Source organism: Heptranchias perlo, chromosome 15 (assembly GCF_035084215.1).
Source record: "Heptranchias perlo isolate sHepPer1 chromosome 15, sHepPer1.hap1, whole genome shotgun sequence".
Classification (NCBI taxonomy): Eukaryota; Metazoa; Chordata; class Chondrichthyes; order Hexanchiformes; family Hexanchidae; genus Heptranchias; species Heptranchias perlo.
In genome coordinates, this window is record NC_090339.1 from 45937859 (window position 1) to 45953283 (window position 15425).

The 15425-nt window shown below is 43.0% G+C and overlaps 1 protein-coding gene across 2 annotated transcripts in view; it reads right to left on the reverse strand.

Annotated features, from left to right (window-relative positions):
• The window catches only part of LOC137333055 (zinc finger MYM-type protein 3-like), a 91161-nt gene that overhangs the window by 69130 nt on the left and 6606 nt on the right, over nt 1-15425 (reverse strand). For both annotated transcript variants that reach the window (XM_067997149.1, XM_067997150.1), the window contains exon 2: nt 3149-4039. In XM_067997149.1, the coding sequence (XP_067853250.1) occupies nt 3149-4019 (871 nt within the window). In that variant the 5' untranslated portion in view covers nt 4020-4039. The remainder of the gene's footprint in view (nt 1-3148; nt 4040-15425) is intronic.

The following is a 15425-nucleotide window of genomic DNA, read 5'->3' on the forward strand; positions in this document are numbered from 1 at the left end:
CTAAACAATCACAGTCTCACTTTCTGGATCTTTTTGAAGTTGGTTAAAATTACTTACATGGCGCATAACAGCAACAGGGAAGTGTCTACTGCTGTTCACACAGTAGGATGACAGCAAACATCCATTAAAATCAAGTCCTGAGCAAATCATGGATGAAGTCCTTAATCAATTCCTTATTTTTTGTTATCTCTTCCCTAGTTATTTTCTCAGCAATGTGTCACTATGTCATTTAGCACATTCACACCAAATATCGTGCCAATATGCTTCACAGTTTAAACAGTGGTTGGAAATTTCACCCGCCATTTTACTTCACTGAAAACCTAATGACATCCTTCCCTCCCTCCAGGAATTACACCAATGCAGGAGAGGTCGGCCTTGCAATTTGTTCCCCAATGCCAAAGCAACACTGCTTTTAACTAGCTTTTAGGAATTACACAACAGCCTGATGACCCTCCTCACTCTATTTGGAAGGGGCTTCCATATGGCAATCAAGGACATAAATCTGCTGAGGTGCATCAGATGGGATGAGTGTGGAACAGAGGTATTCATCCAACAGGTATCTTTGTTTTTTTAACGTAAAACTGCAAGCTAGCAGCTCCTCCAACAGCCATTATTTTAAAAGGTACCATTCAACATAGTACTAAGCCATACTGGCTAGTAAATCCAAGGCTTGATCCCTGGTTTGTGTCAGTTTAAGCTAAAACTGAATGAATGGCAGCACAGGCACTGCGATTGTCTTCAGAGCCCTGGGCTTGGGAAGGAACAGTGAACTCTGTTTCCCAGTCCTGATTTCAATTCAGGCACCCCTGCTAAAAGTGACACAAGCAGACTTATCACTGCATTCCTGCAGGGTCAAATAGCTTGCCAATTCTCATTATTTAGGCTCATGCATGAACAATAGCCAACCTTCACAATTTACTTTCACCAGATTCCATGCCACACAACTACTCCTGAAAGGAGGAAACCAAATCCCTGTCTCAGCACATTAATGGCATGGTGTCATCCAGTATTAATGTTTTGTATTAAATGGGTATTTTACCTGCCGCAGCCCCTTCGAGGAAAAAAAGGTGGACATAATATCAGTTGATGTATTATCAGAGGGGCCAGTAGTTGCTGAATGTGCATGATGTCTGGTACCTTCAGGCTCATAACCCTTCAAACCATTTCCCTAATGAAGACATCAACTCTCTTCTCTTGGAGAAGACGCTCTTCAAATAGAAATACTACAAAAAAAATAGATCTCAGCCTTGCCATCAGTCTGTTTTTTAAAATCAAGAAGTGAAAATGGTCATACCCATTGATAAACTTCCTGCACAAATGCCTCAGACAGAATTTGTCAAGTTTATCGCAATCTTTAATATTTCTATATTCATCGGTGGGAGCAGATTAGAAATGAAGCATAACTTTACGTGGCAGGACCACCTAAATGCCCCACAAAGAAAATATATATATATTTTTCATATAAGAGTAAAGGTTATAAATGTAAGGAGAGAGAGAAAAAAGAGCAAGATACTTGACTACCAAAATCAATAAAAATGCACTGTAACATAATGGCTTAAATGGTGTTCAAGGCCAGCTGTGACCTGAAAAAAAAGTGGAGTGAACTCCTCACCTGCCAACAGAACAGCCAATTGGACATTCAGATAAAATTGATCAGGAAGGACGGTATCCCTAAGGGCCTAAGCCCAGAAACTGAGACAAATTGCGATCCCCTCACCAATAAAGAACAAACCTGCATTTATATCGCGCCATTCACAACCACAGGATGTCCCAAAACATACAAAATTTCATACTGCCATGCAAAGCAGCTGCAACAGGTGAACCACAAACTGAACTAAACACCCCCCTCCCCCAGCAAACACCAGGATTAAAAAGCTCATTGTGTTTTTTCCCCCCACTCAGTTGGGGGCAATCAACTCAGCCCACCCATCCCCCAAGACAGCTGCCAAACCTTCCAACCCCCTGCCCACTGAGTCGAAATTCACACATGGCCACAAGACCCCTCCCCTCCTCGCTGACTGATTAAACCCCCAAGAGGGCGCAGGGGGGAGAAAGAGGGAGAATCATCCACCGGAACCCCCTCTTTCCCTACCCCCCCACACAATTGTTGAGCATTATCTCCTTCACTACTCTCCTTTTTAAAAAAAAACTAGGGCTCTTCCATCTAAAAGAAAAGCGTATCTTGGAAAAGATCCTATGGAGGGAATGCAAGTTACTTAGCCAGAGAAAGAAAAGTAAGCCCAGAACAATTATTTCAGGTATTTCAAGGCAGTAGAAAAATAGAGCACAGGATCAGACTTGTAAACAAAAAAATTAGAACTAACATCAGGAAGTTTCTTTATGTAAATATTGAGGGTGATCAACAGAACAGGTTTCCAAGTAGGGCAGTTGAGGCCAAGACATTTGAATGATTTAATAGTCAGATGCTCTAGTGGAAAGAAAAGTACAATGGGTACTCTGGAAGGAGCCTGCGCTGCCGAAGGGTCGTCTTCATCCGAACTTATGTTGTGAGATTGACGAACAGCTTCCTTGCATACCATTCTCAGTTTGACAAAGCAGTTGAGCTATTGCTGGCCTATGGAATTGAACACATATCACAGGATGTGGTTCATCCCCATCTGGAGTACTGCCATGCAGTTCTGGTCTCCATATTACAGGAAGCACATCATGGCAATGGAAAAGGTGCAGCAAAGCACTATCAATCTCATATATGGAATCAGACAACTAAGCTACAGGAAGATACTAAAGAAGCTGAGAGTTCTGTTAAATTGAAGACTTAAAGTGATCTTAGATATCGACAAGTTGAACCCTGAAGAACTGCTTACCATAGACGCGAGAACGACAAGAGGGCGCAGACTGAAGCTTAAGAGAGGAATGTGAAGGGACAGATCAGACGCAACTACTTGAAACTGAGGGTAATTGTCTAGATTGGACTGCCGTGGGTGGTAATTGAAGCTGATAACATCAATAATTTTAGGAGGAAGTTGGACAGGAATCCGGTAGAAAAATTGAAGGATATAGGAGCGAACTGTTTTTTGAACTCGGACCAGCCAGATGGACCAAAACCTTATACAAGGTAGTATATGTTTACCCACTGATCCATCACAGGAAGCTGTGATTACCAATTTAGAAAATGAAAAGTGCTCACCTTCAGTGGTTGCTGTTGAAGTCCCCGCACTGGACGTTCTTTTTGGCAGAGTCTCACAAGTGTCACTTTCTTTCCCATCACTTTCTTTTCCCTCCAGCTCATCGTCTTGTGCACCACCTTTTTCTTTGATCGTTTCTGTGGCCTCAGGATTCTCCACAGTCTTTACATCACACATCTCCTGCACGACTTCCTCCTGTGGCAATGGTGATCGGCCACCTTTATCATCAGAGGGCAGTTGCTGACTATTATCAGTCTTAACATCAATCTCTTGCTTGTTGGACCCCATTTCTGCATTTTCTTCTAGGGCTGCAACATCCGCAGGCCTGTCAGTTTGCTGTGCTGATTCTGTGGCTTCTGTTTTTTCCATTGCATCCTCATGTTCAGGTTGGTTATCAGGAGAATCCAAGGCAAGGTCATTCTCAGGATCCCCTTTCATATCAACTGCCTCTTTGTTGGATGCAGGCTCCACCGACTGTAACATATAGTCCATAGTGCTCCCCTCTTCGTCTGCTCTGCAAGGATCATTCAGTCTGTACGCCGAAGGACCAGTGTGTCCTTCCCCTGAAGGGGAGTCATTATAAAATGCCTCCAATTCTCTTCTTTCACCATTTCCTTCACTGAAATTTTTTGGTTTAATCCACACCTCATTGCCTCCATCGGTATTCAGCTTTACCGTGACTTGCTCATTAATGGGGGGTGTCTTAAGGGAACCCGCTTCATCAGTAGTGGAATTCTGTCCTCTTTCTGAACAGGGCTCTGATGCATCAAGTGAAATATCCATATTCACAGAAGTAGACAGATCACTGCTGTTATTTGGGGCATTTTCGTTGGGAAGACAGTTCGTAGATTCTGCAACATTGCTAGCATCCATGTTTAGACAGAGCACATAAACTAGGGGGAAAAAGCAGAAAGAAATAGCTGGTTAATAGCAAGCTCTTTGTAAAAACAAAAAAGCTGCAGAAAAGGTTACTATACAGTCACCATTACAGCAAACAACGACAACAATTCTGCAGCAGTCAGAGTGCTGAATAAAAACGTTCTACCACTCAAAATAGGTGAAACAGCTGAAATAATTTATCCCCTCTTCTAGCTAACTAATGCAGGGTACTGCTCCACAGCCAGTCTCAATACCTCACCCGAGTGAGGATTCTTGGTGAGAGCATGTGTTCAACTATAAGAGGCATCACTGCCAAACTAGACACTGTCCTCATTCAATATCCACACACGTGCACTTTTCAGCAAGGGTCTCTGGACTTCCATTAACAGCAAGAACCTTGGGCTTAGTCCAAGGCTGTTAATGCCAATTTTATCATCCAGATCAAAATCAATTGGAAACTGAGATCAACAAATTTTTGTTAGGTAAGGGTATCAAGCGATATGGGGAAAAGTCGGATAGGAGCTGAGGTGGAGATCAGCTACAATCTGGTCGAATGGCGCAACGGGCTTGAGGGGTCGAACAGCCTACTCCTTTTCCTATACTACAATTATTTATTGTGAAAATTTGCTCTAGGTCAACACTCCTTAGTAAGCCACAACTGCACACATTTCAGTATTTTTAAACTGAGTTTGAATCAGTAAATCGAATTCCATGCAATTATTAATATCCATTTGAATACCACTGCCCAGCAATCACCAATGAGCTTTAGTGTAATCACACACGTCGATGGGCCAGGTCACCATCTAGCCACAGTCAATCTGTCTTTTCCATTAGAGTAGTCTAATGCCCCCCCCAAAGTACAGTGTTTATTTTTTTTTTAAATTATGATGCCCTTTTTGTAATCAAACGGTCTGCAGACACTCAAGGTCCGAAGAATGACCACTTTTCACATGACATGACACACTTCACAATGTTTAAAATTGTGGTTTTTAATACATCCCACGCTTTCTTCCCTTCTCTCTTAAAAGTTCTGGGGCAAGGTTCCACAGCTGTCCAACCAAAAGGACTAACATACCAAACCTGATCCTGTGTTTCTCTGATCTTCACACTTACCAGAAGTCACAGATAGCAATCAGGGACATTAATCCTAGCCGATTTTTCACTTCTCCTCCTCCAGCCCAGGGAACTGAGGCCAATTGTAGCACTGTCATTTTGAGCCTAACTGGTAATACCTAGCTCAACACAGACCAGGGATGAAAGCTGATCTGGACTCATTCCAAATAAAGTATCAGTAAAATCAGTGCTACAGTTGCCACACACAGCAAAAAGAGCAGGCATGCAGCTTGCTCTTGGGTTCCTGCTGCTCTATGACTAGCCACAAACAGATATGGAGTGTGGGCTGTGATGAATTTTTACGATTCTCCCTCCCTGAAGTGAAGTTTCTCAGTGCCTCCTTTGTCACTACAACTCGATCTGTAATTGTCTATGTGGGCAAGAGTTGTCACTGGGACATCGTGAACTTTCAGCAGGGTGTAACCACCTAGCGTATAAAGTACTTGCTTTCCTTTTCACTCTGTATCTGTCTCTTCTGCTACTTAAGTCAAGAATCTGTTGAGTATTATTAAAGGTGTAGTTACCAACAGTTTTTACCAGGAATGGATCTGCTCTATAATCATTGTAGGTTATACTACCAATTTGTTCGTATTGAGCATCATGTGTAAGCTGTGCATTATGTAGTATGAAGCTGACTCGCGCACTCTCTCAGTAATGAGAGAGAAGATTACGTACTGTATTATTGGCCATCAAGCCCTTACACTATTGAATTCAATTCTTAATCCTTAATTCCCAGCCAGAGCTGCTCTCCATAAGATGCAGTTGGGTATATGGCCATGTTGCGATATCTCTCCGCCGCCTCAAAAGTCTCTTCAAACCCATCTATGACCATCTCCCTCACCACCTCCTCCCACTTCCTCCTTGGTACAGTACTCTGTTCACCTCCACCCCCACTTTGTTCAATTGTTCACTACATTAAAGGCATCTATGTATTCCTATTAAAAATCCAACTAACATTAAATATATAACAATGGAAACTTTACCATATGCTGGCTGCCAATAAGAGACATCATTTTTAAAGACATGTTTACATTGCAGAGGTGCAGCAGATGGCAAACAGCCAGTAATCCAACTATTGGTTGCTGTTGCAGCAGCAGACACCCACTTTTCCATGGGTCTTGTGAGCTGCCACAAGATTCGCCAGCGCCCCTTTCTGGCTCATTAAATACAAAGAGCTGGTTTAGTGCATCGGACATCAACAGTGTCAAAGCTGCTCAATAAAGTGGAGACCCATAAATATGTCCTTGCACAGGAAACAGATCTCCATATACCCAACTGCATCTTATGGAGAGCAGCTCCGGCTGGGAAAATAAACTGGGGAGAACGGCACTAGGAAGTCAGTTCAGTGTCACTCTCCCAAAACCACAGCAAAGTAGACAAGAACAAAATAATGGTAACTAGCCTGACAAATCAACACTTCAACCCATTAACCTCTCCCCCTGAAAATGTCAGCGATTCTAGCGGGTACAGAAACAATACTGTGAGTAGCAGACTTTTGAGGGAATCCCCAGGGTGAGGATTGCTCAAAGTCTGTACACTATTCACATTCTAGTAGTTCAAAAATAAACTGAGTACAAAGGCACATTTGCTTTAAATATTTTTCTTTCGGCTCACTGATTGAGACTTTATCAGGACCAAAAAAGTTAGCCTCAGCAGCGGTGCATGATGAGTACTACAGCTGAAATCCATGTGAACTGAACCAGCATACCTTCATGAAAACGATTGAAGGATAGGCTCCTAGATAACAAGTCAGCAATGAATAGCCTGGTATAGTACAGAGTTCTACACAACAGGAAAATTCCAGGTTCAATCTGTGGTCCGAGTTGAGTGAGCCGACCTCAGCTGACAAAGCAACACGAGTGCTACGAATTGCCCTAGGCACCCCGGAGCTAATGGGAAAGAGAGGGGAAAAAGACCAGGTATATTATCGCTATCCAGTAACTCCTGCTGGAATGTCCACACATATGGACATTGAGCGAGGGTAGGATTGGGCTTGGTTGTGATACTCAAAACAACCTGCCAATTCCTACTGATGTGAAGAATAGCAAAGTACAGAGGGGTGCCAACACCTACATAATTATATGTCAGAATGCAACAGCATTAGGAGAGAAGAACATATTGGAAAACAAAATGAAAAACCAAGGGAAGATTTTTCTCCTGGTAGCTTTCTTTAATGTTTCTTCTAATGTGCTCTGCAACTAGCCACATAAGGTTTCTAGCTGTCACCAGGTTTATTAAGCTAAAAGGCCTGATATGCTATAGTTAACATTGCACACGGCCGTATAAACGTCAACAGTGTTCTAGCACGATGTACGCGTCTCCTCCGCTAAAAAGATCAAGAACATCAGTTGCATACCACATACCAAAGACAATCTGTTTAGTAAGAATGGAATCTATAGCAATTATGCAAAGATTTAACTTTTGCTGAGGAAGATGAGCAATGCCACTGATTTTTAAGTTTCACAGGAAAATGTACAGAATTACAGAATACAAGCTTTAAAAATGCAGTAATCCCATGTAATAAACACAATGTCAATGGAAAACAGTAGCCCTGCATATACACAATTGCCACCTGCAGTAGTATGAAACTGCCTTTAACATCTACTGAAATGGCAGGGGGAGAGGTGGAAAGAGAGTCAAACAACAGAAACTAAACAAGAAAGAAAAAAAAAATTAATGACCCTCACATTACATTTTACCAAAATCCAAGTAATAACCCTTCAAGAGCAACCCAATGTGACCGGCTCTCCAACACTATGGTAGAGATGCTTTGAGGGTTGTAAGGGGCTAATGCGACACATTCTGCCCAGGATAACAGCTCCAAAATGAATTAACAAAAAAATGATGGAAATACACAGAACGTCTGTGAATATCTTTTAAAAAAAGATTAATTTTGGGGAGATGCAAAGAAAGAGACCCTTCTACAAAATTGTTCCAATGGGTGTCGACCCAAAACATCAACCTATCAGGTGTTGACAGACCTGTATTTCTCCAGCATTTTCTGTTGTCATTACAGTTTTTCCTGATCATAATCCAAACTAGCACATGGCCCAGAAGCAGCCCACGAGCCTTGGTTACCCAGCCTCCACAACTCAGTTTCTAATTACACATATTTCTTACTCACCTGATTTCTTCTGTTTGAATTTTGCAGGTCTGAGAATTTGAAACAGCTATTATATATACTGCTCCCTTATCAGTAGAAAAATCCTGATTCTGAACAGAATACGTTATCAGCACCTTAAGATACATCAATGGAACATAAATTTAAACTTTATACGTGACTCGCAGGACTTTGTGATCTATATCCAAGTAGCCCATGAACACGAAGATTGGGCACTCCAGTCTTACACAAAATAAGAAATGCAAGACACTTATGGAGAGCTGATGTGCAAGCAGAGATGAACGACCATGGAAACCAGTAAATATACAGTGGCAAATAAAATCCAAAACTGAATTCTACAGAAAAAAAGGAAAATTGCATTTTCCATTATCATGAAAATCTGGCAGCACAGCCTCTCTCAAGTTACCGAAGTTACATTGAACAATATAAAAAACTGCTATCTTTAAAATCCAATAAGCAAGTACAGGATCTGTACAAGTTATTGGTGTAAAATACATTGGACCTGCAGAAAATTAGTAAATTGTTGTGCTGCTGTACCTCACAGTTCATTGTCAGCCTCTGGAGGTTAAAGCTCTGTATGGCATCATTACAGTCATAGCATCATTACAGTATAGCACTACATATCAGAGTCTGAAGGTTTTTATACTGCTGCAACTGGTTCACATTGGTTTAAAAAAACATCGGATATTTAGAGGCACCATTACAACAACTTGCATTTATACAGCATCTTTAACATAAAAAAATTCCAAAGCACTTCACAGAGGCATAATCAGGAATAAATGGATGCAGATTCAAAGGAGACATTAAAATCCACAACCAAAAGATTGGTCTAAGAGGTGGGTTTTGAGGAAAGGGGGAGATGGAGTTGCAGAGGGGCTTAGGCAGGGAACTCCAGAGCATGAGGCCTCGGCAGCTGAAGGCATGGCTACCAGTGCTGGGCAAAGGGAGGGAGGGATACACAAAGGGCCAAAATCAGAGAGAGTTTGGGGGGAGAGGAATGGTTGTTGTAGGGGTGAAGGAGGTAAGAGAGAGGGAGAGGCGAGGTTGTGAAAGAACTCAATCACGAGGATGAGAATTTTAAACGAGGCGGTGGGGGAGCAGAAATCAATGCAAATGAGCACGGTCAGCATGGACGAGCGCAACTTAGCTTAAGTTTACAGAAAGGTGAAGAATGGGAGATCAGCTAGAAAAGCACTGGAAAACTCAAGTTAGAGGTATGTATGAGGGGTTCAGTAGTAGATGGAAAGTGGTATTGGTAGAAGTAGGCAGTCTTTGTGACAGAGGGGCATGGGTCGAAAGCTCAGCTTAGGGACGAATAGGACACAGAGGTTGCTCGCAGTTTGGATTATCCTGAGACAGTGGCCGGAGAAGGGATGGAATCGGTGGTGAGGTATGTAGTCTGTAGCAGGGGCTGAAGATTAACCTAGTTTAACTGGAGAAAATTGCAGCTCATCCAAAACTGGACATCGAACAAGCCATCTGACAACACAGAGGCAATTGAAGGATGGGGGGGGGGGGGGGGGGGGGGTGTCAAGATGAGTGGTGGAGAGGTGTAACTGAGTGTCATCATACATGTGCAAGTTGAACCTGCATCTGCGGATGACGGTGTAACCAAGGGGCAGCATGTAGTTGAGGGAGAAAAGGGCTAAGGACAGATACTTAGGGGATTCCAGAAGGAATGATACAAGGGCAGGAAGGGAAGCCATTGCTGGAGATGCTCTGGGTACAATTGGATGTTCAAGAATGGAACCATGCAGAGGCAGTCTCACCAAGTTGGATAAGGTACTGGAAGAGGATGGTGTGGTTAGTAGTGCCAAAGGCTGCAGGCAGGTCGAGGAGGAGGGATAATGCATTATGAACAGTCACGGAGAACGTCATCTGTGACTTTGGTTAGAGCCGTTTAGGTGCTGTGGCACGGGTACAAATCCTTCGCAGTTGCAGAAAAGATTGGCACAGATTTGGGAGGCCACATATTCAAGGATATTGGACAGGAAAGGGGAGTTGGAGATGAGGCGGTAGTTTGCAAGCAGAGGAAAAGGAAGGGGACAGTACTTGACTAGAGGCAACTATTTGCAATGTTTGCTAGCATGGGGGCAAGGAAGGAAAGTTAGATGATTAGCAGTTTAGTAGGAATCGGCTCAAGGGAGCAGGAGCCGAGTCTCCTAGATGAAGTGAGCTCAGGAGAGGATATGAGAGGAGAAGGGAAGAGAAGTATGTTCAGGGCTAGGGCAGGGGGGAGATTTGGTTTGGTGGGCAAGGGGAAAGGAGCAGGGGCAGTGAGTGGATGGTCTAAGTCATAGTGACAAAGATGGAGTTTTTTGAGAATGTAACTGGTAGAATAGATAAGGGAGAACCAGTGGATGTGGTTTATTTGGATTTTCAGAAGGCCTTTGATAAAGTCCCACATAAGAGGTCAGTGTGCAAAATTAAAGCACATGGGGATTGGTGGTAACATACTGAGATAGATTGAAAATTGGTTAACAGACAGGAAACAGAGTAGGAACAAATGGGTCTTTTTCGGGATGGCAGGCGGTGACTAGTGGGGTACTACAGGGATCAGTGCTTGGGCCCCAGCTATTCACAATATGTATCAGTGATTTGGATGAGGGAACCAAATGTAATATTTCTAAGTTTGCTGATGACACAAAACTAGGTGAGATTGTGAGTTGTGAGGAGGATGCAAAGAGGCTTCAGGGTGATTTCGACAAGTTGAGTAAGTGGGCAAATACATGGCAGATGCAGTATAATGTGGATAAATGTGAAGTTATCCACTTCGGAAGGAAAAACAGAAAGGCAGAGTATTATTTAAATGGTGATGGATTGGGGAATGTTGATAAACAAAGAGACCTGGGTGTCCTTGTACACCAGTCACTGAAAGCAAATATGCAGGTAGTCAGGAAGGCAAATAGTATGTTGGCCTTCATTGCAAGAGGATTTGAGTATAGGAGTACGGATGTCTTACTGCAGTTATACAGGGCCTAGGTGAGACCACACCTGGAGTATTGTGTGCAGTTTTGGTCTCCTTACCTAAGAAAGGATATACTTGCCATAGAGGGAGTGCAGCGAAGGTTCACCAGACTGATTCCTGGGATGGCAGGACTGTCGTATGAGGAGAGATTGGGTCGACTCGGCCTGTATTCACTCGAGTTTAGAAGAATGAGAGGGGATCTCATTGAAACATAAAATTCTGAGACAGGGCTAGACAGACTGGATGCAAGGAGGATGTTTCCCCTGGCTGGGGGTGTCCAGAAGGAGAGGTCACAGTCTCAGGATACGGGGTAGGGCATTTAGGACTGAGATGAGGAGAAATTTCTTCACTCAGAGGGTGGTGAACCTGTGGAATTCTCTACCACAGAAGGCTGTGGAGGCCAAGTCACTGAATATATTTAAGATGGAGCTAGATAGATTTCTAGACACAAAAGGCATCAAGTGATATGGGGAGAGAGCGGGAATATGGTATTGAGATAGAGGATCAGCCATGATCACACTGAATGGCGGAGCAGGCTCGAAGGGCCAAATGGCCTCCTCCAGCTCCTATTTTCTATGTTTCTATGTCCAGGAGCCCCCTTACACATCTTGTTGGAGGGGACAGGGAGAGAGGTTTAAGGAGACAGTTGGTAGTGGAGAAAAGAAAGTGGGGGGTTATCTTTGCCCAACAGCATGATCTTGGAATAGTGGGGTGTTTGGCAGAGGACAGTGAGATCCTACAGTGCGTAAATGTGCTCCAGCCAGATCTAGCTAAACCATTCTCCTGAAGCAAACCACTCAGTGAGAAAATAGAAACACACATCAGATACACACACACAGATGAAAAGCAAGTTTTCTCTGAGAAGCTCTGATGATTCCGTGGGTCAATACACTGAATCGTGTGTTACTGAGCAATATGGCCCCACTGGTCTGGTGGAATTTGCTGGGAACTGTCACAATATTTGCAGGGAGGGGAGAGGTTGAGGGAAAACTATAAATCAGGATTTGGTAGCACACAAAAAATTTCATAACTGAAGCTACCAACATCTTGACACAATTAATTTCAATGAGTCAGACTTGATTCATTATATTCAGTAGCAAAAACAACTACTCTGACAACATTTCTCACATACAGCATAATGGGGGCAGATCTGGTTAAATTTGCACCTCATACAGAATGATTGGGTAAATTCACATTCCCTAAAAAGTAAAACGAAGGGAAGTTTAAAATTTAAATGTGGTAAATTTATTTGCCAGGACCAGGTCCTGCACAAATATAATCAATAGCAAAAAATATACCAAATTACTGTGCATCAGTGACCCCCCAACTGGAAAGTGCACGCCAAGAATAAACTCAACAAGGATAACCCCCAGAGTAAGCCAGCCTGCTGTCCAGGCTCATACATTATGCTCTTTGAGTAAAGCACTGGACTGCTGCTAATGCCTGTATAACTACCTCAAATTGAGTCAACACTTTCACCTTTGATAGATGCCCAGTTGAGAAATGGAACCTATCCATGTCAAGCAATCAATGTCAGGTACAATATGGCCAAATGTAAAGTTCCCTGTAAATCTGCTCAACAAGCATCTTAACTGCAACCGACTACACCAGTGCAAATTTTTCTAATTCCTACACCATTCACCTTAAATGCATTCTGAATAAAATGACCAATTTGATGTGCTGTGGGCACTTGCCAACTGGAGACAGAGTGCCGGATCCACCAATCCTACATCACTTAGGAGCTCTACATCCAGTAGAGACTTTCATCTCATCAGTTTGAGCTGAATTCAAACCCAGAACCCAATGCTCTTCCTCATCGCTCCAGCCGATCCGCAGGTACAGCCCTTAATCACCACACGGGCAAACCATACAGAAGTTCGTTCAGATTTAACAGGTTTTTGTCCTTCTAAAAAAGATCTCCTCTTTCCCCAAGCTTCTGGGTCAATTTATCTCAGTTGATAGCACTTTCACCTCAGAATTAAATGATTCTTGGCTCAAATCTTATTTCAGAACATGAGCATATAATGTAAACTGACACTCCAAAGCATCCATCCTTTAGATGAGATGTTGAACTGAGACCCCATCAACCTATGCCAGTGGGCATTAAAGATTCCATGGCACAATTTCAAAGAAAAGCAGGGAATTCTCATTCCTCCCTCAATCAATGCCACCAGTTGATAAGCAAAAATCCACACTGTGATTCCTAATGCATTGGAAGTGCCATGCAGAGACTGACCGCCTCCTTACAAGGACTCATCTCAATGCAATTTGTGGGATCTTGTTGTGTACAATCAGCAAACATGACAGCCATTTTAACAGCTGTCAAGATAACTGGAAACATTTGAGGTACACGATAAGATGATATATAAATATAAGTCTGCCTTTCTCGTACCACACACTAATCCTCCACTGAAGGGACCAACAGATGGGAGGTTCAGTTTTAGCGATGGCATTTGAATTGTTGGGAGGTGGATGGCAAGGCCTGCTCTCTTCCCCTCTCCCCTGCCTGTGGGGAAGCAGTCTTTCAATTGCATGGTAAGCATCAGGAATTTACTAAATTGCAAATCACAGGCACAAATCCACATTCTATCATTCTTGAGCTACTGGACATCATTGAAAGGATAGATGGAGAGAGAAACTTTTTTCAGCTGCTGGGGAAGTCTAGGACAAGGGTACATAACCTTAAAATCAGAACCAGGCCATTCAGGAGAGAAGTTACGAAATACTTCTTCTCACAAAGGGTGGTAGAAGTATGGAACTCTCTCCCACAAAAAGCAGTAGATGCTCACTCAATTAATAATTTTAAATCTAAGATAGATATATTTTTGCTCATTAAGACTATTAAGGGATATGGAGCCTTGATGGATAAATGGAGATTGGCTGATCTGTATCCTATCTCAATGAATGACGCAACAAACTTGAGGAGCTGAATGGCCTACTCCTGTTCCTATGTTCCTCAACATGTTGTGCCATTAACTAAAAAGCATACTTCAAAAGCTCAGTTAATACACCCTTATTGAAGCCAAGTGTTCAAATGCTCTAAACCATTACTCTATACTACAGCTTTAACGAAGCTACTTTTCTCTTTCTGTATATTCTATTCCAATGCCAGTGTCAAGTGTCAGGTGAGCCACTCACCAAAGAATACCCAGCCTTTGACCTCTAGTAGCCCCGGGATTTATGCGGCCCATCCAGTTGAGTTTCTGGTCAACGGTGGCCATCAGATGTAGATAGTGGAGAACTTGCTGATGGTAATGCCATTAAATGTCAGGAAGAGGTAGTCAGGCTCTCTCTTGTTGTAGATAGGAACATAGCAGCAGGAGTAGGCCATTCAGCCCCTCGTGTCGATTCCGCCATTCAATTCGATCGTGGCTGATCTGTATCTTAACTCCATCAACCCACCTTGGTTCCATAACCCTTAATACCGTTGCCTAATAGTTTTAAAATTTTCAATTGTCCCCCACCTCAACAGCTTTTTGGGGGAAAGAGTTCCAGATTTCCACTACCCTTTGTGTGAAGTGTGATAGAGAGAAACTATCAAATCCTTTGATCATCTTAAACACCTCAATTAGACCACCCGTTAATCTTGTATATTCATGGATATACAAGCCCAGTGTCATAATTTAACCCTTTTAGCCCTGGTATCAGATGACCATTGCCTGGCACTAGTATGCCACAAACGTCACTGGCCATTTATCAGCCCAAGCCTGAATGTTGTCCAGGTCTCTCTGCAGACAGGACAGGACCACATCATTATTTGAGGAATTGCGAATGGAGCTGAACACTGTGCAATCAAGCAGCCCCATTTCTGACCATGTGAATGGGGGGGGGGGTAGAGGTTATTGATGAAGCAGCTGAAGATAGCTGGGCCTAGGACAATGCCCGAAAGAACTTCTGCAACAACGTCCTGGATGATTGGCCTCCAACAACCACATCCATTTTCCTTTGTAACAGATATGATTCCAATCACGGAGCATTGTCCCCCTGATCTCCATTGACTTCAGTTTTACTAGAGCTCCTTGGTACCACACTTGATCAAATACTGCCTTGATGTCAAGGGCAGTCACTCTCACCTCACCTCTGGAATTCAGGTCACGTGTCCACGTTTAGACCCAGAAGTAATGAGGTCTGGTGGAATCCAAACCGAATATTGGTGAGCATGCATGCTCAGATGAACGTAAAAGATGCCGTGGCACTA